Source organism: Fusarium oxysporum, chromosome 1 (assembly GCF_000149955.1).
Source record: "Fusarium oxysporum f. sp. lycopersici 4287 chromosome 1, whole genome shotgun sequence".
NCBI lineage: Eukaryota > Fungi > Ascomycota > Sordariomycetes > Hypocreales > Nectriaceae > Fusarium > Fusarium oxysporum.
This window is the reverse complement of record NC_030986.1, coordinates 5,094,188-5,110,704: the sequence shown is the minus strand read 5'-3', so window position 1 is coordinate 5,110,704 and position 16,517 is coordinate 5,094,188. Positions and strand designations below refer to the sequence as shown.

Below are 16,517 nucleotides of genomic sequence, written 5' to 3'. Positions count from 1 at the left end.
AGCACAGTGTCACGTCAACACTGCTGTCGCACAAAAGAAGCAAGGACAAACATATTGATACAATCAGAACCTCTATTTATGTATTACCAGACCTAAAACCAATATCAAGTTTAAAAGAATGCAGCGTAACCCCTCTACCAGCTTGACAACAAGCAAATGGTAAATTTCCTCCAGTAACGTGTGGCCAGAGCTTTGGGCCCCTTCTCCGATTCCTAAACACAGCAAACAACAGGCTGCTGGAAAGCACGCTGGTAAGCATTCGGGTTTCGAGTCTCGGTCAGTGGATCCCGCTGAAAGCATAAAGCACCAACGTAAGCACCGATGAACATAGAAATGATGATGTAGCCATTGAATGACACAGCCATCAGTATGAGAATGTAGGTGATAATACACTGCACCGTGTGCAATATAGCGTTAATAAAGGCATGTTCCACGAAGCTGGGGCAAAAATTGGGAATGGGGTTGGCGTCGTTGTTGGCGTCGTTTGCATCTTTACCATTGTTGGGGCCAGTAGCGGAAGCAGGCCGAGAGGCCACAGGTTGAATGTCATCAGGTTGAGCAGCAGCAGGTTGAGCAGCAGCAGGTTGAGAAGCAGCAGGTTGAGCAGCAGCAGGTTGAGCAGCAGCAGGTTGAGAAGCAGCAGGTTGAGCAGCAGCAGGTTGAGCAGCAGCAGGTTGAAGGACCGCAAGTTCAATACCAGCAGCGGGAGCATATGGCCCTTGAGAATTGGGGGCGCCTCTGGCGAATCGGTGACGTTCCCATTCTCTAGAGACACGAGCTAAGAATTCAAGAAGCATGACCAGCATGAAGGCGCCGAAGCAGGTGATGCCGAACTTGCCTCCGGAATCCATGTACCACGCCTTGGAAATAAAGCAGGTACCAATAGTGTTCCAGTTCCAAAGCATCTGGGAGAGACGTCGTCAGCTGTGATGCTAGAGATGATGAGAAAGGGATGGAATAACTTACGGGGTTTTCAGTGCAGTTCCCAGCCCCCTCTTCGCTCAAGCTGGCGAGAGCTGTTGCAAAAGCTGGATGCATTGTAGCGGTGGCTGCGATATCGTGATCCATGATTGTATTCATGTTGCAAAGCTATAGCAAAGTGATGACGGTTTGTTTGATGATGATGTCTTTGTTGATCTTTTGATGGAAGTTAATCGTTGAAGCAAGTGGATGATGATGATGGAGAAGAAGAACAAGGTCAAGTTTCGAAAGGACAGTAACAAACGAAGATATTGACCCTGCGACGAACGTGGAAAGTCCAAAGGCGTCCGACTGAGTCTGTTAGCGAAGGAGCAAAGAAAGGGTAGCTGCAGTAGTATTCGACCTTCCCCAAACCACCGCCACAGTCATCTACAATAGCTTCACACCTTCCACAAACCGACGTGAATGAAGTGTTTTTGGCGGGTGACGAGTCAGGAGAGAGGCAGCTTTGAGTACATGTGAGCAAGTTACCCACCATGAGCTCAAAATTGTGATGCAGGGATCGTGATTGTGTTTCGATTTAGGTGACAGGCGTTTATATCACGACGAGATTAATACTAAGCCAGAACTAGGGTAGGGTAAAGGATGGGTACATGGACCGGCCAGTTAGTCAATTACTTTATTCTAACGTTCGTTGTCGTTTTTAGTGTATAAGAAGAGACACGTGAATGCTTGGCAGCCTTGATTGCACGATTGAATATTTACACTATTAACTCGATATTTAAAAGAGATACAAAGAAGCATCAAGATGGTGTGAGATACATGCAGTAAATGCTGTGAATCCTCCTCTCTCGAAGGATGGGCAGAGACAAATATCATTCATCCTCAACACCACATAATTACGTAACTACCAGCTCACAAGATCATCTTAGAGCTTCGTGCAACAACCTCAACGGATGCCCCTTAATTAGTGGCTAGGTATACAATGTTGTAAATGATGGCGTCATTTGACACTGCAGCCTGACACTCCAGTGCTGGCTAATCCAACTCCCATCGCCCCGCCCCTGAGGCATCAACACTCTTCCACCAGATTCTACAGAATGCTCGTAACCCCGGTAGACGGACTGGTAGTAAACAATAGAAGAGTCTCTGCCTGATGTGCATGACAGGTTTGTTAATTATCGATTTGTGGTTGCACAATGCTCGAGTGTTTGCCCTGCCCTAAGCTCCCACCAAACAAGCCCACTAGTGAAATAAACAATGACCGCTGCCTCGACGCATTTGTTCTTGAGTATCTGGGAGTGAGATTTACGAGGGTATGGGGGAGTATGTGTACAGGAGGGGATTTTCCTAATAAATCACTCCCAAATTGGGCTTGCTACACAGGCGTCTCCACGGGAACAGGACTCACAACACTGCCTGACTTTAGATGTTAAGCGCGCTCGATCATCAAACAAATATGGCATGCAGATTAAGCAGACTCGATTGATTGTAGCAATGTGGAAATCAAGGCATTCACGTCAGAGATGGTCAAGTTTGGGTACAGTTGATGTATTGTGCGTGTCTCGAAGAGACATCCTTGTTAAGACCGTTGTCATCTACTGTATTACTGTCACCCGTTCAAAGTCATAACCCTTCTTCAGAACCCCCAAGAACCTGCTTGACCCTGACTATGTCGTGAAAATCATAAAATCGTCGAAATCATAGGTTGGATTGGTGGTGAGCTTAGATGCGGTTGACTGGGTTGTCGTCCTTGGTAGGGCTGCCATCCCAGATGCCAGCTTCCTCCTGGACGTCAGATTCCTTCGCAGTCTTCTTGGCTCGGTCCTCATCCTGCTGCTTCTTGTGCAGGGCGCGGGCCTCCTCGGGACTGACGCCAAAGTCAGTTGTCTGGGGCAGCATGTGAGCACCATACACAGAGCGACGGGCTGCTTCCATGACATCGATTCCGCGCTCAATGCGATGCTCGGTACCCTCCCTATTCAAACATGGGTTAGTTCCGTCATGTATGTATGACGAGCAGAGTTGAGGATGAACTTACACTCGATGAACCTGGGCAAGTCGCTCCCCGTGGGCGATAGGCTCGGCACCCTGTGCGAGACGCTTGCGGGCCAAATACTTGGCTCGCACCTTGCGCAGTTTGAACTTAAGCTTGGCGATGAGACCCATGGTGATCGTGATGTTTCGGGATAGGATGTGTGCTGAGGACAAATGTGAGATGCTGAAGGGGGAGACAAAGGAACGTGAAGTGAAGTGACCCGAAGGGAAACAACACAAAGAGAAGGAGGACATACCTTAAAGGAAGAGCGAATGTAGATGAGATAGCAAACTGACTTCAGGTCGAAGTGAAAGAAAGGTTGGTGCTTTGGAATGAGGGTTTGGGAACGTCGTTTGGATCGTGACGGAGCAAGCGATGTTGACGTGGAGAAAGGAAAAGAAGTCTGTGGGGGAGAAAAGTTGGAAATTTATAGCCAAAAGAGCAAGCGAGTGATTTCAAATTCAGCGGGCTCTTTCGAACTCTAGGTGCATCAATTTCTGGTGCAGCAGTTTCGCTGCCCTATTTCTGATATCAAAGGGGAGAGTATGGGAAGCTCAACTACGCACTCACTGCTCCTGAACCCAACTTTGCGATGCACGTTTCGAAAAAAATGGACAAGTTGCATCCCTATGATACCAAACTTCGCATCGAGCTTCATGGCTCTATCTTATATATCAGAGTTGTGAATATCAAAAAACCATGTTGCAGTTCCATGATGCTATTTTCCCCTTTTCGGGTATCCTAGCGCACGTCCTGCTAGGTGATTCCCTACCGGCCCGCACAAACAGTGGGACTCTCGAGGGTGCGAGGCCGGGTACCTGACTAGACCCCTTAGGGACGGGAGACTCGCGTGCCATGGTGGGCAGGGTGGGCACAGGAATGACACCAAGTGCCGTATTGGCCTTGGGAGGTCGATGATCTTCGATTACAGGATTAGTTCTTCATGACTGGCTCTCCTTCAGCACACTCCGTCTCATCACGAACGTAACGATCGACTGCAGTCTCTGCATCTTCCTCGCCGTCGAGAACATCCAACCAATGTCCCTTCACATCCTCCTTCTCCAACACCAAGGCCATGACTCTCGCTGTTGACGCTCGAGTGGTCATGCCTCTGGCTTGCTTCGTTTGTCCCAAGAGCACTCCCCCTTCGTCCTTGTCGGTGAGACCACCAGGGCGGACCGATACAGCGGTCAAGCCGTCTCTCTTCCTGGCTTCAGTAACGAGAGCTTCATCGGCGGCGGTCTTGGGCTCATAGTAAGGACCCAGGAAAGTTGAGTTGACCTTCTTCCAGCCTTCCCAGTCTTCGGCAGTCCACCAGGGAGCTTGCTCGCGTCGAGCGCCCAAGTAGGAGACCTGGAGATGATGACCGACGGACTTGTTGGCGACCGAGGCCTTGATGAAGAAGATTGCAGCATCACGATCGATGCGGATGATCTAGAAACACATCAGTTACACCCAACAACACACGATCCGTAAGTGTGCTTCTACCGTGTCTTGATCAGTTCCCCTTCCAGGGCCTGTTCACTGATTAGCGTACACTTCTCACAGCTACCGGACGGAGATCCAACCCACCGGCGCTGAAGACGACAGAGTCCGGCTTCACTTCGTCGAGAATAGCAGCGGCCTTCTCCTGACTATCAACTTTGATGAGATCATGAACCAGGATCTTGTGTTCTCCCGGCAAGCCCTCGGAAATCTTCTTCAGGTCGTCGATCTGGTCAGGGTTACGGATCAGACTCGTCACAGTCCAGGACTTCTCCAGCAGAATGACAGTGAGAAGCCTGCTGATCTTTCCATTGCCTCCGAGCACAAGAACATGACGGTTGGAAGCCATTGCGTTGGTTGCGAGTATCACGATTGGGTTTGGAAGTTGGAAGTTTGTGTAAAACACGCAAGGGACAACACGACATGTATCTATCAGGTAAGTTCAAGACCCTGGCACTTTTCCTCCTTTATTGACCAACCACGACACAGACTACGGACTTCGGACTTGTCCATGACGCGAGCAGCTCCACTATTTGTCTCAACAGGACACCACTTACAAGGATGGTACAACCGTCGAACTACACACGAGAAAATACATCACGAGATATGAGCATCGAAGAGCCAATGGCTTCAATTAGCAGCTAGGAACTACAAGTAACACCATTTCCATCAATCATTGCTCATTGCCAGCTTCTGGCTCTCCTTGGTTGGGCACAAGAGTTGTCCCAGACGGACTTGATTCCCTGTGATGATGGCGGTGATGACCATGGTGATGACTATGTTTATGGCCATGTCCGTGACCATGATTATGGCTATGTCGATGGTTATGTCGATGGCTATGCTCGCGGCCATGCCTGGGTGGGCCATCAGTACGGGGTTTCACACGAGCCCCATTGGGAAGCACGATATATCCCTTCGATTTTGATTTAGACCGCCTGGGCGGTGGCGGTTCCGGGAGGCTGAAGCAACATCCCATGCTGATTGATGGAGACTCTAGTTGAGAGAGACGTTGGTATCTGTTTCGTCAGTTGGAAAGCAAGTGTAAAGTCGATAAGGATTATGGACTTGGAAAGAATCAAGTTTTGAGCCTATTGGCCAAGGGTTTTATCCTTTCTTCTGCGGTAGCTCACATAAGCAGCCAACCAACAGCTGTTCAAATACAACCACCGGATCACTATCCTCATAAATGGAAGAATATTCTTTGGCTCAGTGTTGTATAACCGCCAAGATTGAATGTTGACGATCGAATATTCAGATGCACTATCATGAGCAGCGCTGCTATTAGACCAATATTATGATCCGCCACGGCCCGGCGTCTAGGTTGCAATTCCTCTCAGGGGCTCCGAAACTTGGAAGCACTGAAGACCCAGACCTCTCGCTGTGCGCAGTGGGCTTTCAGGTATTTTGGTTTTTGAATACTACCACCCACAGGGGAAAGCAGGATAAGAGAGGTTGAAGTCTACATTAACAGGACAGCATTAGTCACCGGCACTCAGATATATCCGCACAATCTGTTTATGACCAAAGGGCTACGTATGAAGACATAGCCTTGATCCTGAACCTTGTGTTGACTCCCACAATACTGAAATTGAAAATCGTGCTAACCGCATCCATCCCAGAAATCGAAAACTCCTACCCAAGCATGAAATACCCCGTCGGTACGATACCCACGATCCATCCCTGAGCCGAAAGAAACCCAAAAGTCCTTCTCTCGAACTGTATACGTCGAATCATCATCCAAAGAAATCAAAACTCCTCCCATACAGAACGCCGATTCCATGTCAAGTTTTGCGCTCCCATCCAAGGGCTAGTCACTGAGTCCGCTCTCGTCTGTCGGAACAGCACGTCGGAATCAGAACTAGGATGTAGAATGGCCTGGCCCCGGTGGTCGTGGTGGCATCACTGCGAGCTTCAGTCACAACCGAGCTCGGTGAACGGGTGCTACTCTGGGCCGTGTTTGGTCCAGAGGCATGAGTACAACTGGAAGAATGAGTCTCGGCGGTTTCGTCGCTTTGGCGGCTGGACTGGAATCCAGGGAATCCTTCGGAATGGCGTTCTGGACTACCCCAGACGGCGCGGATGGAGTCTGCACTAGACTGGAGATTGTCAGTATTTCATGTAAGTCCGATAAGGCCTGCCATTGATAGAGTTTCCACCGCTGACCAGTCAAACTTACTCGTCTCCTTTTGACATCCATGGGAGGCGACCTACCGAGTGAGCTTTCAGGAGTCAGTAACAAGAATCTAACAAGGGCCAGTCTCCGCAACTTACTCTATGTAGATGGCACGGGGATCGTGAGTGTAGTTCGAGAAACCAGCATACTTGGGTCGGCTTTGATGCTCTGAGACCATTCGTGGAGAAAAAGGTGGTTGAAGAGGTGAGGTCTCACCCCTATGGTCAAAGTCGACTTGGACCGTGGTACTATCGGTGCTATTGCCAGAATACGTCGAACTGGTGTCTTGGAGTTCGCTAGAATCAGAGTTCACGGAACTCGTATCTGACCCCCTGTCACAGGTTGAAGAGACTTTTGAATCCGAGCTCGTGCTTGAACTTCTACTGCCGCCGTCCTTCTGGCTTCGAAGCGAAGAAATAGAACGAGCCATGTTGGTATTGTGGTGGTGACAAGGTTCGTGAATCTGATGGTAGTATATGAGTCTGATTCACTAAAATCGTCTTCAAGATTCTGATAGATGTCCACAAGAGTGATGAGAAGAGGAACAAGAATTTTCGCTGTGTTGAAACCGAGGTTATATAGCCATTCTGCGACTTATCAGAAGGCTTGGAGTTATGCATGGTTTCTTTCAAAAGTCGTTTCTGCAATATGACTTATGAGGCACTGACATGTTTGCAGGTCAGGTCTTTATTCCTTCCACTACCCGATGTAGTGTGACCACGACGATACCATATGGATATACAACTTCAAAGAAAACGCCGTTTGCGCCTTTCTACGAACCTATACCAAACAAGAATCTGCAATGCGGAAGATATTCACCGCTGGAACAAGGGGAAAAGTGAAGATTGTTGGCACACCGATCCATTGGATTTTTTCGACTAATAAAACTATAGTTTTCATCCTTTCACTTCCAAACAACGCCAAAGAAGAACACAAGCAATGTTTCATCCGAAACCCGACTGAAAGAACCCAACTTCCCAATCACTGCTTCAGACCCCGAAGAGCATAGAGCTCCTGAGGCTTGCCCTGCGAATCACAGCTCGAAAATTTCCACCACTTTCCGTACCAAGAACCCGCGATATTTGTCAGACCCCAAGAGATAGGCGCAGGCATTGGAGGCCAGTTAGCCCACATACCCTCTTCGGCGGTTCGATCCAAGTTCAGGAGGAAGAAAGGCACAACATCGAGCACGCCGGCCTTTGTGACTGTCTTCTTGCCCCATGTCTTGAAGGTAAGGCCGGCGGCAGCGCCTTCAGGGGTATCTTCCTTGGGAGCCTTGGGGTGGTTTGACAGAGCGGCGATGGTGGAGATTTCGCTGTGGAAGTGATGCTCGAAGGGCTCCTTGAAGGCATCCATGAGCTTGATGACTTGAGCGCCGTCGAGATCAGTGGGCGAGACGAGGTTTGAGAGGTATGTGTTGAACTCGGCGAGGGGCGCAAGGAAGGACTCTGAGGTCTCGGTGTTAGTGACCAAGTACTAATTGAAGACTAGGGTTCTTACCATGCTCATGATGGGTCTCGTCCCAAACTGGCTCGTCACCAAGAAGCTCTTGGACCTTGGGGAAGAGGTTGTCCTCCTCATCATCGTGGTGCGACTTGACGAACTTGAACCAAGTCTGAGAATATCCAATGAAGTCGGCCTTGTCGGCATCCTTTACGTGAGGAGCTTGGAGGTAGATGGAATTGAAGCCACGAATAATGGCATTGTGCAAAAGCGCCATGTGAGTGGCGCCTGTGGTGAAGAGATCGGTCTACCAGGTTGGATAAGTCAGTATTGCCAATTACGCCCCAAAGCATCTGAGTTCAGTTGACTGACCTTCTTAGTCTCATACTGCGGTGTTGTCACCAGCTTCATAGGTCCATCAGCCCATGGCTGGCTACCAGTCGGTGAGGCGGACATATCAAGATACGGCGAATTAGCGAGAAATACAGCAAGTCCAGCAAAAAGAGCCTGAGCTACAATAAAGAGGAGAATACGTTGGCCAGACATGATGAAGAACACAAGAAGAGAGGAGAGGGAGGGGAGATAAATGCGACGAAATAGGTACAACGAGGGACACGTTTGTCCGACTTGAGAGTGAGACAGCCACTCAAGATTCAGCTTCTGGGCTCACTTCTTGATGGTTCGATAGCTCGTCATGTCATGGGAGCTCATGCGGGTGTGGGTGGGAGCTGATTAAAAGGAGATTTATTATTGGGTGAAACACGAAAGACCCTGGAGCAAAGGGGGCCCAAGGGGGCAGCAGACGGACCATTTCGAAGACCGGACCCCGGAAGTTCGGACTTTTGATGTGGGGCCGGCCGGGGTGGTTCATGATGCAAGTCCTCAAAAAGAAGATATCATGGCGTCTCAATGAAGTGTCTACCTACACATACAGCGTAGGATCACTGTGAAGAGTATAAGAGTAGACAAACGAAATACAAGTAAAATTATCAATGTCTGTATCGCTCCGTGTTACATTCAAAACTCCATTGCCCACCCTGAAAGACGCCATTGACAAGATGCCACCAATTTTACATTCTATGTACATCAGTTCTTTTAAATCGTCCCGTAACTCCCTCTAGGCAAATGCTCCAACGGCAGCCATCAAGAGCGCACCGGCACAAACAGCCATATAGGCCCGTAACCTCCTCTTACCCTTCAGAATCTTGTAACTCTTCTCTGTCAAGAAGTCCTCGGCCAACAGTTGCACAAGACCAGCATACAGCAGCAGTCCCGATGACACGGCGTTCATGAAGCCAACCACGAGTAGACCTCCTGCGCTCTTGGGGTCGTACATGCGATGCACGATAAGACCGATTGCTTGGCCGATTGGTGTTGTGGTTCCGTAGGCGAGAACCATGAGCCATGGACGGAGAGATTTGCGGGGGAACTGAATTGCGGCGATGCGACTGCCAAGGGCGAGACCTTCGAAGGTTTGGTGGAAGCTGATAGCGACAAGAAAGACTACAAAGGCGGGACCGGTAGCGACGGAGATGGCCATACCGATGAAGACACTGTGAAAGAGAATACCAGCCTCAAGCAAAAGGCACTGCAGTAGCTTTCTTTGTTGCTCCTCGGGGTTCTGTGGTCCGGGAGACATGGGCGTCATGGGTGTCATAGGCTCCTCCTCAGCCCCAGCTCCCTCAGGCTTGAGCGACGCATAAGGTCCATGTCGATGTCTCGTGCTGCTTGATCCAGCTGGCTCAAGCTCTTCCATATCCAAATCAAGATCCGAGTCGTCATCGTTGAAATCATCGTTAAGCTTCTTGCCCTCCTGTCCCACCAGAGGTGAAGATCCAGGGAGAGGCGACACGCCAGCAACAAGCCCCTGACTCTCCATGTTCTCAAGACGAATATCCGGTGGTCGCGGTCCGTGCCTCCTTTCAGACAGTCCAGCTGCATCCATCATGGGCAGCTCGCTCTCGTGTTCATCGTCCGAGTCAAAGTACCCATGATTGTGGGAATGAGAGTGGCCAGCTCCTCGGGCAGTAAGGTACGATTCGATGCCGACGACAATGATAGCAGAAACCATAGCCACAAAACCTGGAAACGGTGTATATCCTTTGCTAAAGAAATCGGGGAGGCATGGGTCGGTCATGGACTCGAAAGCGGTCGGGAGGAGGTGGACGAAGGCCGTTGCCAGAAGGACACCGGTTCCAATGTGCTGGCAGTAAAATATCACGGTTTTCTGGCCTCGGCCACGCATTGTTCGACGCGAGAAAAGAGGGAATGCGCATGCTGGAAAGATATCAGTACCGTGTCAAAGCTCCCAATTGAACAAGCCTACCCAACGTGCTGAGGGTCAAAATAAGAATCAATGCAAATACATGCGCCGACGTATCATAAGAGCCCTTCGTCCTCGAACCGCATTCTGGTTTCTCGCCATCATCTTTGCGACGCTTCAACTCGGCGAGAATTAAATCTGTTGGAATTGAAGCCCACGACTCCCCTAAAAATTGTCAGTAAGGGGCTCAGCTAAAAATCATGATGTGTAATACCTCGGGGCACCTCTGAATGGGCACTCATCTTTGACTGTAACTACCTGGTTTCCCTATAATTGCTGTTTTGTCGACAATGGCATCGCGGGAGAGGACACGATTACATGGAGGTCAATGTGTGTGTCTTTGGTGTGTGCTATTTTTGTTTGCGTCACTGTTCTAGTTAGGTAAGTTGAGTTGGAGTAGACGCAGACTCACATGTTTTGAGTTTGTTTAACCTGTTCTTTTCTTTGAGGCGCATAATCCTCGGCTGATGGTTTCAAGGGGCATATTTGTTTGTTTTACCAAGGGATGAAGCAAGGGTTGTGAATAAGAAACGTCAATAGCTCCTTTGTTTCCTCTTCAGGTATGAATAGGGACTTGTTGGTATCTTTATATACCAGACAATTTGAGTCTCTTGTTGCTTCATGGTGATGCGATGCACATCTAATGGCGCTATTCCTTTAGTGCTCCAACTCTGCAGCTGTCAATGGCGATCGTTCAGGGGCCCCAGGTGATGCTCCAGTTGGGGGGGTCCAAAAGGTCACAGGCCAGACTGAGGCCTTGCAATACGACCACAGACTGGAATACGTGACTGAACCTAACTACGGTAATTTTCCGACGTTTATACTAAGTTCTAACAGACTCTAAGATGTTTGTTTTGATATATATAAAAAATCACATGCAAGTGTACTTCTATTCTTATCAGTTGTAAGTGACCCTCCCGGAACTTAGGAGCGAGGAGCCGACGTTCTCCACTGAAGCTCTGGAAGGACGGGACACTTCTATTTAGCCGATGGGTGACATTCACTGACCTCACCTTGTATCGTACTTCTGTGCACAAGACACAACTTTAGAGTGCAACTCGAAGTCAATCCAAACTCAGACAAACAGGCAACGGCTAATCAAACAGCTCTAGAACTCAATTTACGAGAAAAAGGCATGCTTAACTAACCGTCTCGAGACTTTCAAGGCTATTCACTGGGAAAGCTCCGTCTGAACATCGGAATAGCCTCGGATCGGTACCACTAGCATCGATAGACTCACCACTAAACCAAGGAACCACCTTGTCCGCGATCCAATGGCACAACACCGCATCCTACGCAGATGCACGTAAAGCGGGTACTCAATGGCCACATGAGTGCCATGTTTCGGTTGAATAACGGATCACTCGGGTCAAGTACATGCGAGTTTACTATCCTGGGGAAGTCGTCATGGCGTTGAGGGGTTGGCCATTGTGCTATTAAAGAGCTGCCTTCTCCTCGTTTCACAAGATGTGACTCTCCTTCACTCCTCTCCAGTCAATTGACTTCTCATTATCAACATGGCCTCTGTTGATATCCAATCCATCCTCTCTTCCCTCACTCTTGAGGAGAAGGTACGTTTAACTTACATCCTATCATTCACATATCCTCATTCAACTAATCACTTCACTCACAGATCTCACTCCTCGCTGGAAAGGACCTTTGGGAGACAGTCCCCATTTCCTCCAAGGGCGTTCCTAATGTCAAGGTCTCAGATGGTCCCAATGGCGCTCGAGGAGCTGCCTTTGCTGGTGGTACATCAGCTGCTTGCTTCCCTGCCGCTTGTTTGATGGCATCAACCTTCGATGTCAACCTTGCCAAGAGGATCGGCACCGCCCTCGCCGAGGAAACACACTCCAAGGGTGCCCGGTGTCTTCTTGCACCTACCATGTGCCTTCATCGTCATCCCCTAGGCGGTCGCAACTTTGAGTCGTTCTCAGAGGATCCTTTCCTAACTGGCAAGATGGCCGCCAGAGTTGTGGAGGGTCTCCAAGACAAGGGTGTTTCAGCTACCATCAAGCACTTTGCTGCTAACGAGCAGGAGACTGAGCGCTTGACTGTCGATGAAACCATCAGCGAGAGGACCTTGCGAGAACTTTACCTTCGACCATTTGAGATCACAATCAAGGAGGCCAACCCTTGGGCTGTGATGACTTCTTACAACCAGGTCAACGGACACCATGCCGACTCCAACGAGTTTCTGCTCAAGAAAGTCCTCCGAGGCGACTGGGGATGGGATGGTCTCGTTATGAGCGACTGGGGTGGTGTCAACTCTACCGCCGAGTCTCTTGAAGCTGGTCTGGATCTCGAAATGCCTGGTCCTACCCGTTGGAGGAAGACCGAGGATGTCATCGCGGCTATCAAGGTTGGCAAGACTTCCGAGGAGACCATCAACGAGCGTTCAAAGCGTGTGCTCAAGTTCCTCGAGCGTCTCAACTGCTTCAAGGACCCCAGCATTCCTGACGAGAGGGCTATCAACAACCCCAAGCACCAAGCTCTTATCCGAGAAGCTGGTTCCAAAGGTATCGTTCTGCTAAAGAACCAAGACAATATCCTTCCTTTGTCGAAGGACAAGGTCAAAGGCAAGAAGATTGCCCTGCTAGGCCACGCCAAGATTGGTCTCGCTCATGGTGGCGGCAGTGCGTCTGTCAACGCTCATTACAAGGTCACCCCTTGGGATGCTCTTCACGAAGCTCTTGGCGACAGCGTAGAGTTCTCTTATGCTAAGGGTAAGCATACTCAGAATCGAGATTTTAGGGAACGATTACTAACAGTGTAATAGGAGCTCACACCTTCCGCATGCTTCCCCCTATCGCCGAGAACGTTGTTGACTTGGACGGCAACCCCGGTTTCACTTTCAAGATCTTCGAGCCTGGCAACCCTGAGCCTATCGAAGTCCGACCTGCTCATCCCGACTCTGAAGTGTCCGTTCTAAGCGGCTTTGGTTTCAGCAACAAGGATGTCACCCTCGAGGGTACCTTCACGGCCCAGGAGACCGCCAAATACTACTTCACCGCCTCTGGTTTGGGACCCAGCAAGCTTATCATCGATGGAAAGGTCGTCTTTGAGCAGAAGGAGAACTCCAAGGATGCGATGGGCTTCCTTTTCGGTGGCGATAACCCTCCCGAGTTCAAGGTCTCTTTGGAGGCAGGACGCAAGTACAAGCTCGCTATGCATACATCGCCCCCTGCTGCTAAGGATGGAGAGGATCTTGACCTCGGTATCTTGGAGGGACGATGTGGTCTACGAGTAGGATACATGTCCGAGGCAGAGCACGACCGTGACCTCCTCTCGGAAGCTGTCGATGTCGCCAAGGACGCCGACTATGCCATTATCTTCACTGGTCACGAGCCATTCTGGGAGACCGAGGGCCAGGATCAAGTCAGCTTCAACCTCCCCAAGGATGGTAGCCAGGACCGCTTGATCGCCCAGGTCGCCGAAGCTAACCCTAACACCATTGTCGTCAACTCGACTGGTGTCGCCATTGCTATGCCCTGGCTGGAAAAGATCCAGGGTCTTGTCCAGACGTGGTTCCCTGGTCAGGAGGCTGGTAACTCCATCGCAGATGTGCTGACAGGCGCCCAAACCCCTGAAGGCCACCTTACCTGCACATTCCCCAAGAAGCTCGAAGACTGTCCTGCGTATGGCAACTTCCCCGGAAAGCACATTGACGGCAGACTGAGGGTAACATATGGCGAGGGTGTCTTCATCGGCTACCGCTACTTCGATTGCCTTTCCGCCGACAAGGTCAACTTCCCCTTCGGTTTCGGTCTCTCGTACACCACATTCGACTACTCCGACCTCGAGGTTAAGGAGTCTAGCGGTGACTACACTGTCAGCGTGAAGGTTTCCAACACAGGCAAGGTTGTCGGCGCCATCGCTGTGCAAGTCTACGTGGGAGCCGCTCAGACTGCTAAGGGTGATCCTCTGAAGCAACTGGCTGCCTTTGAGAAGGTGACACTGAAGCCTGGTGAGAGCACAAAGGTTGAGATACCTGTTCGTGCTCGTGACTTTGCCTTCTTTGATGAGTCGACAAAGAAATGGGTGGTTAAGGGTGGTGATTACAAGTTTATGATTGGAAGATCTGCTGGTGATATTGCTCTAGAGTCAAAGATTGCCGTTGAGGAGAAGTCATTCGACCCATGATTACAGATATATAAAAGTATATATAGCGTTATTAAATTGAATTTACTGAATCATAAACCAATCACTGAATGATGCCTGTCCATTCACACAGAAGGTAGCACTGGTCTGAAGTATGTTGTAAGTGAGCTGTCTGCGTTCTGGTGCATACCCTAAAGGACATTTTAATTGACAAATTTACATTAAAATACCAATATTTTAAAGAACAAAAAACACATTTCTTAAGATACATATGCCTTCATTTGCAAATTTCTATCATCCTTTCATATTATGAAGACTTGTGAATGGTGTTTCATGGATTCTCAATTAGTAGTTATCCGCTTGGCAATCGACGTTGGCTTCTACCCAGTCCTACAAGAAAGAAACGCCCTTTTCATAAGTATATCACAATAGCAAGCCTATGGTTTTCTAGTCCGTCTACTGAATCAACGGCCCTTTCTTTAGAATTACTATATTGAGCGTGGAAGGCATTTGTAATCCGACCCGTGATGTTGCCGTACAACCTTAATTCGGGGTAAAAGTTCCGGGTCGGGCGCTGCATCCCGTCATCATCACCTAGCCACGATACAAAGTGCAAGTTCTCTTACCTTCAACCTGCACTGTACACAATCATTTCCAAGTCTTGATTCAAGATCATTGCTATAGACATCTCAAAGCTTGGTTACGAAACTTTACTCTCTTCTCTTAAAAAAGTCACATCATGGGAGAAGACGCCCCGCAGGACACCCCGCAGAAGCAATGGTGGGAGGAGTTCCCTGAGCCAAAGGCCGAATGCCCTCGAACAGACCCGTCCATTGTCGCAAAACTCATTGAAGTGAATGCAGCTTCTGGAAAGAATGCCCAAAGGGACTTTTTGCTAGTTGATGTTCGAAGGACGGACTGGGAGGGTGGCACTATCGCTACATCCATCAATCTCCCCGCTCATACGTTGTATCAGACACGTCCTCAGATCTATCAGCTTGTCAAACAGGCAGGTATCAAGAGAATCATCTTTTATTGCGGTAATTCATCAATTCCTAGATATCTATCCCCGACCTATTACTCATTAATCTTCAGGTAGCTGCGGTAGCCGAGGTCCACGATGTGCAGGCTGGATGCAGGACTATCTCGATGAAGTTGAAGAGACCGAGACCAAGGCTGAAATTCTGATTGGAGGTATCAAGGGTTGGCAGAAAGCGTATGATGGCCAGTTGATGGACTCCTATGACAAGAAGGCCTGGGAGAAGAAGGAGTAGTGTAGCGTTTGGCTGGACATGGTATAACAATTCGAGGATATCCTCTCTTGATATCTAGTAAGATGTGACCCAAACAAACTGCCCACAAGGACTTGTCTCATTTTCGACCTTAACGCCAATAAAGATCACATAATTTCCGTCGTCTCTTCCAGTGTTTCCGCCATTCTTCAGGATTATCGGTCTCCACGTCGGTCATCGCCGCCAATTCTTTCGAGAGCCTCGAGCATTACTACCGAGTTACCACGGATGACCTGTCCAAATGTCAGTATCTTGTCTTCTGTGGTCTGAGAGTGCGTCAGGAAAACGTACAACCATGCCAATTCTCTCCTTCTCTCCTCCATCCTTCTCCTCCACCGCTTCGTCGAGGACAATGTTCAGGAAGACCTGTTTCTGTTAGTTTTGTTTGTATAATCGCACGAATACTGCTCACATCGTAACCTCGGAGGATACCGATGACCTTTCGGCTGCCGTTCAGCTGGACGAACAGTCTCTTGTCGAGGTACTGTATAGAAAAGTTAGCTATGGATCAGCACCAATAGATCGCAATGCTTCAGCCCGGGTGATATGATGAAGATGAAGTTAAGGAGCATGCGACGCAGAAAAGATCAAGACTTACCTTCTTCAGCTCAGGTTGTGCGGGCGCCATCTTGAGCAATAAATGGTTGAGTAGTTGGATGCTGTTTCATGCGACGCGATCGCGGCCTAGAGCTATCTCCATTTCTCTGGGCGGAAATTCAACATCACGTGCTGATAAGATAT

General features: G+C 49.3%; 9 protein-coding genes across 13 annotated transcripts; 2 read left to right on the top strand and 7 right to left on the bottom strand.

Annotated features, from left to right (window-relative positions):
• Positions 1-212: 212 nt before the first annotated feature.
• FOXG_01107 (uncharacterized protein) lies at positions 213-1,068 on the bottom strand (the record flags this gene model as incomplete). Its single annotated transcript, XM_018377852.1, has 2 exons — positions 213-905; positions 967-1,068. The coding sequence occupies 2 exons, from the start codon at positions 1,066-1,068 to the stop codon at positions 213-215; spliced, it is 795 nt and encodes a 264-aa protein (XP_018233648.1).
• Positions 1,069-2,646: 1,578 nt separating this feature from the next.
• On the bottom strand, positions 2,647-3,090 carry FOXG_01106 (uncharacterized protein; the record flags this gene model as incomplete). Its single annotated transcript, XM_018377851.1, has 2 exons — positions 2,647-2,899; positions 2,963-3,090. The coding sequence occupies 2 exons, from the start codon at positions 3,088-3,090 to the stop codon at positions 2,647-2,649; spliced, it is 381 nt and encodes a 126-aa protein (XP_018233647.1).
• Positions 3,091-3,491: 401 nt separating this feature from the next.
• FOXG_01105 (uncharacterized protein) lies at positions 3,492-4,862 on the bottom strand. Its single transcript, XM_018377850.1, has 3 exons — positions 4,532-4,862; positions 4,448-4,476; positions 3,492-4,393 (listed from the first exon to the last, which is right to left on the bottom strand). Exons 1-3 carry the CDS (start codon positions 4,791-4,793, stop codon positions 3,893-3,895), a joined length of 792 nt encoding a protein of 263 aa, XP_018233646.1. The 5' UTR covers positions 4,794-4,862; the 3' UTR covers positions 3,492-3,892.
• A 1,393-nt stretch (positions 4,863-6,255) lies between these two features.
• FOXG_01104 (uncharacterized protein) lies at positions 6,256-7,047 on the bottom strand (the record flags this gene model as incomplete). The annotated part of the gene is made up of 3 exons (XM_018377849.1): positions 6,256-6,540; positions 6,621-6,663; positions 6,716-7,047. 3 exons carry the CDS (start codon positions 7,045-7,047, stop codon positions 6,256-6,258), a joined length of 660 nt encoding a protein of 219 aa, XP_018233645.1.
• A 253-nt stretch (positions 7,048-7,300) lies between these two features.
• Positions 7,301-8,802, bottom strand: FOXG_01103 (uncharacterized protein). Its single transcript, XM_018377848.1, has 3 exons — positions 8,433-8,802; positions 8,118-8,367; positions 7,301-8,065 (listed from the first exon to the last, which is right to left on the bottom strand). Exons 1-3 carry the CDS (start codon positions 8,604-8,606, stop codon positions 7,599-7,601), a joined length of 891 nt encoding a protein of 296 aa, XP_018233644.1. The 5' UTR covers positions 8,607-8,802; the 3' UTR covers positions 7,301-7,598.
• A 156-nt stretch (positions 8,803-8,958) lies between these two features.
• FOXG_01102 (uncharacterized protein) lies at positions 8,959-10,990 on the bottom strand. 4 transcript variants are annotated; one of them, XM_018377844.1, is made up of 4 exons: positions 10,796-10,990; positions 10,598-10,751; positions 10,387-10,548; positions 8,961-10,337 (listed from the first exon to the last, which is right to left on the bottom strand). In XM_018377844.1, the coding sequence occupies exons 2-4, from the start codon at positions 10,623-10,625 to the stop codon at positions 9,178-9,180; spliced, it is 1,350 nt and encodes a 449-aa protein (XP_018233640.1). In that variant the 5' UTR covers positions 10,626-10,751; positions 10,796-10,990; the 3' UTR covers positions 8,961-9,177. The 4 variants fall into 4 exon arrangements, with proteins under 4 accessions (XP_018233642.1, XP_018233640.1, XP_018233641.1 ...); XM_018377845.1 differs by having other exon boundaries at positions 10,598-10,733; positions 10,796-10,908; XM_018377846.1 differs by lacking the exon at positions 10,796-10,990 and having other exon boundaries at positions 8,959-10,337; positions 10,598-10,787.
• A 191-nt stretch (positions 10,991-11,181) lies between these two features.
• Positions 11,182-14,604, top strand: FOXG_01101 (uncharacterized protein). Of its 2 annotated transcripts, XM_018377843.1 has the most exons (4): positions 11,182-11,260; positions 11,496-11,954; positions 12,017-13,109; positions 13,163-14,604. In XM_018377843.1, exons 2-4 carry the CDS (start codon positions 11,901-11,903, stop codon positions 14,524-14,526), a joined length of 2,511 nt encoding a protein of 836 aa, XP_018233639.1. In that variant the 5' UTR covers positions 11,182-11,260; positions 11,496-11,900; the 3' UTR covers positions 14,527-14,604. The 2 variants fall into 2 exon arrangements, with proteins under 2 accessions (XP_018233639.1, XP_018233638.1); XM_018377842.1 differs by lacking the exon at positions 11,182-11,260 and having other exon boundaries at positions 11,300-11,954.
• Positions 14,605-14,979: 375 nt separating this feature from the next.
• FOXG_01100 (uncharacterized protein) lies at positions 14,980-15,955 on the top strand. Its single transcript, XM_018377841.1, has 2 exons — positions 14,980-15,524; positions 15,580-15,955. The coding sequence occupies exons 1-2, from the start codon at positions 15,224-15,226 to the stop codon at positions 15,756-15,758; spliced, it is 480 nt and encodes a 159-aa protein (XP_018233637.1). The 5' UTR covers positions 14,980-15,223; the 3' UTR covers positions 15,759-15,955.
• FOXG_01099 (small nuclear ribonucleoprotein G) lies at positions 15,067-16,483 on the bottom strand. The gene is made up of 4 exons (XM_018377840.1): positions 16,375-16,483; positions 16,189-16,260; positions 16,068-16,142; positions 15,067-16,009 (listed from the first exon to the last, which is right to left on the bottom strand). Exons 1-4 carry the CDS (start codon positions 16,402-16,404, stop codon positions 15,932-15,934), a joined length of 255 nt encoding a protein of 84 aa, XP_018233636.1. The 5' UTR covers positions 16,405-16,483; the 3' UTR covers positions 15,067-15,931.
• Between the last annotated feature and the right edge of the window lie 34 nt (positions 16,484-16,517).

Coding starts and splice junctions, on each gene's coding strand:
- FOXG_01103 (XM_018377848.1), bottom strand. CDS start 8,606: ATGTCTGGCCAACGTATTCTCCTCTTTATTGTAGCTCAGGCTCTTTTT. Junction 8,368..8,432: donor CGCAGTATGAGACTAAGAAG/GTCAGTCAACTG, acceptor CCAACCTGGTAG/ACCGATCTCTTCACCACAGG. Junction 8,066..8,117: donor CGAGACCCATCATGAGCATG/GTAAGAACCCTA, acceptor CCGAGACCTCAG/AGTCCTTCCTTGCGCCCCTC.
- FOXG_01101 (XM_018377843.1), top strand. CDS start 11,901: ATGGCCTCTGTTGATATCCAATCCATCCTCTCTTCCCTCACTCTTGAG. Junction 11,955..12,016: donor CCCTCACTCTTGAGGAGAAG/GTACGTTTAACT, acceptor CTTCACTCACAG/ATCTCACTCCTCGCTGGAAA. Junction 13,110..13,162: donor AGAGTTCTCTTATGCTAAGG/GTAAGCATACTC, acceptor ACAGTGTAATAG/GAGCTCACACCTTCCGCATG.
- FOXG_01105 (XM_018377850.1), bottom strand. CDS start 4,793: ATGGCTTCCAACCGTCATGTTCTTGTGCTCGGAGGCAATGGAAAGATC. Junction 4,477..4,531: donor CTCTGTCGTCTTCAGCGCCG/GTGGGTTGGATC, acceptor ATCAGTGAACAG/GCCCTGGAAGGGGAACTGAT. Junction 4,394..4,447: donor GGGGAACTGATCAAGACACG/GTAGAAGCACAC, acceptor ATGTGTTTCTAG/ATCATCCGCATCGATCGTGA.
- FOXG_01099 (XM_018377840.1), bottom strand. CDS start 16,404: ATGGCGCCCGCACAACCTGAGCTGAAGAAG. Junction 16,143..16,188: donor GTATCCTCCGAGGTTACGAT/GTGAGCAGTATT, acceptor TAACAGAAACAG/GTCTTCCTGAACATTGTCCT. Junction 16,010..16,067: donor AGGAGAGAATTGGCATGGTT/GTACGTTTTCCT, acceptor ACATTTGGACAG/GTCATCCGTGGTAACTCGGT.
- FOXG_01100 (XM_018377841.1), top strand. CDS start 15,224: ATGGGAGAAGACGCCCCGCAGGACACCCCGCAGAAGCAATGGTGGGAG. Junction 15,525..15,579: donor GAGAATCATCTTTTATTGCG/GTAATTCATCAA, acceptor ATTAATCTTCAG/GTAGCTGCGGTAGCCGAGGT.
- FOXG_01102 (XM_018377844.1), bottom strand. CDS start 10,625: ATGAGTGCCCATTCAGAGGTGCCCCGAG. Junction 10,549..10,597: donor CCATTCAGAGGTGCCCCGAG/GTATTACACATC, acceptor GACAATTTTTAG/GGGAGTCGTGGGCTTCAATT. Junction 10,338..10,386: donor TTTGACCCTCAGCACGTTGG/GTAGGCTTGTTC, acceptor ATATCTTTCCAG/CATGCGCATTCCCTCTTTTC.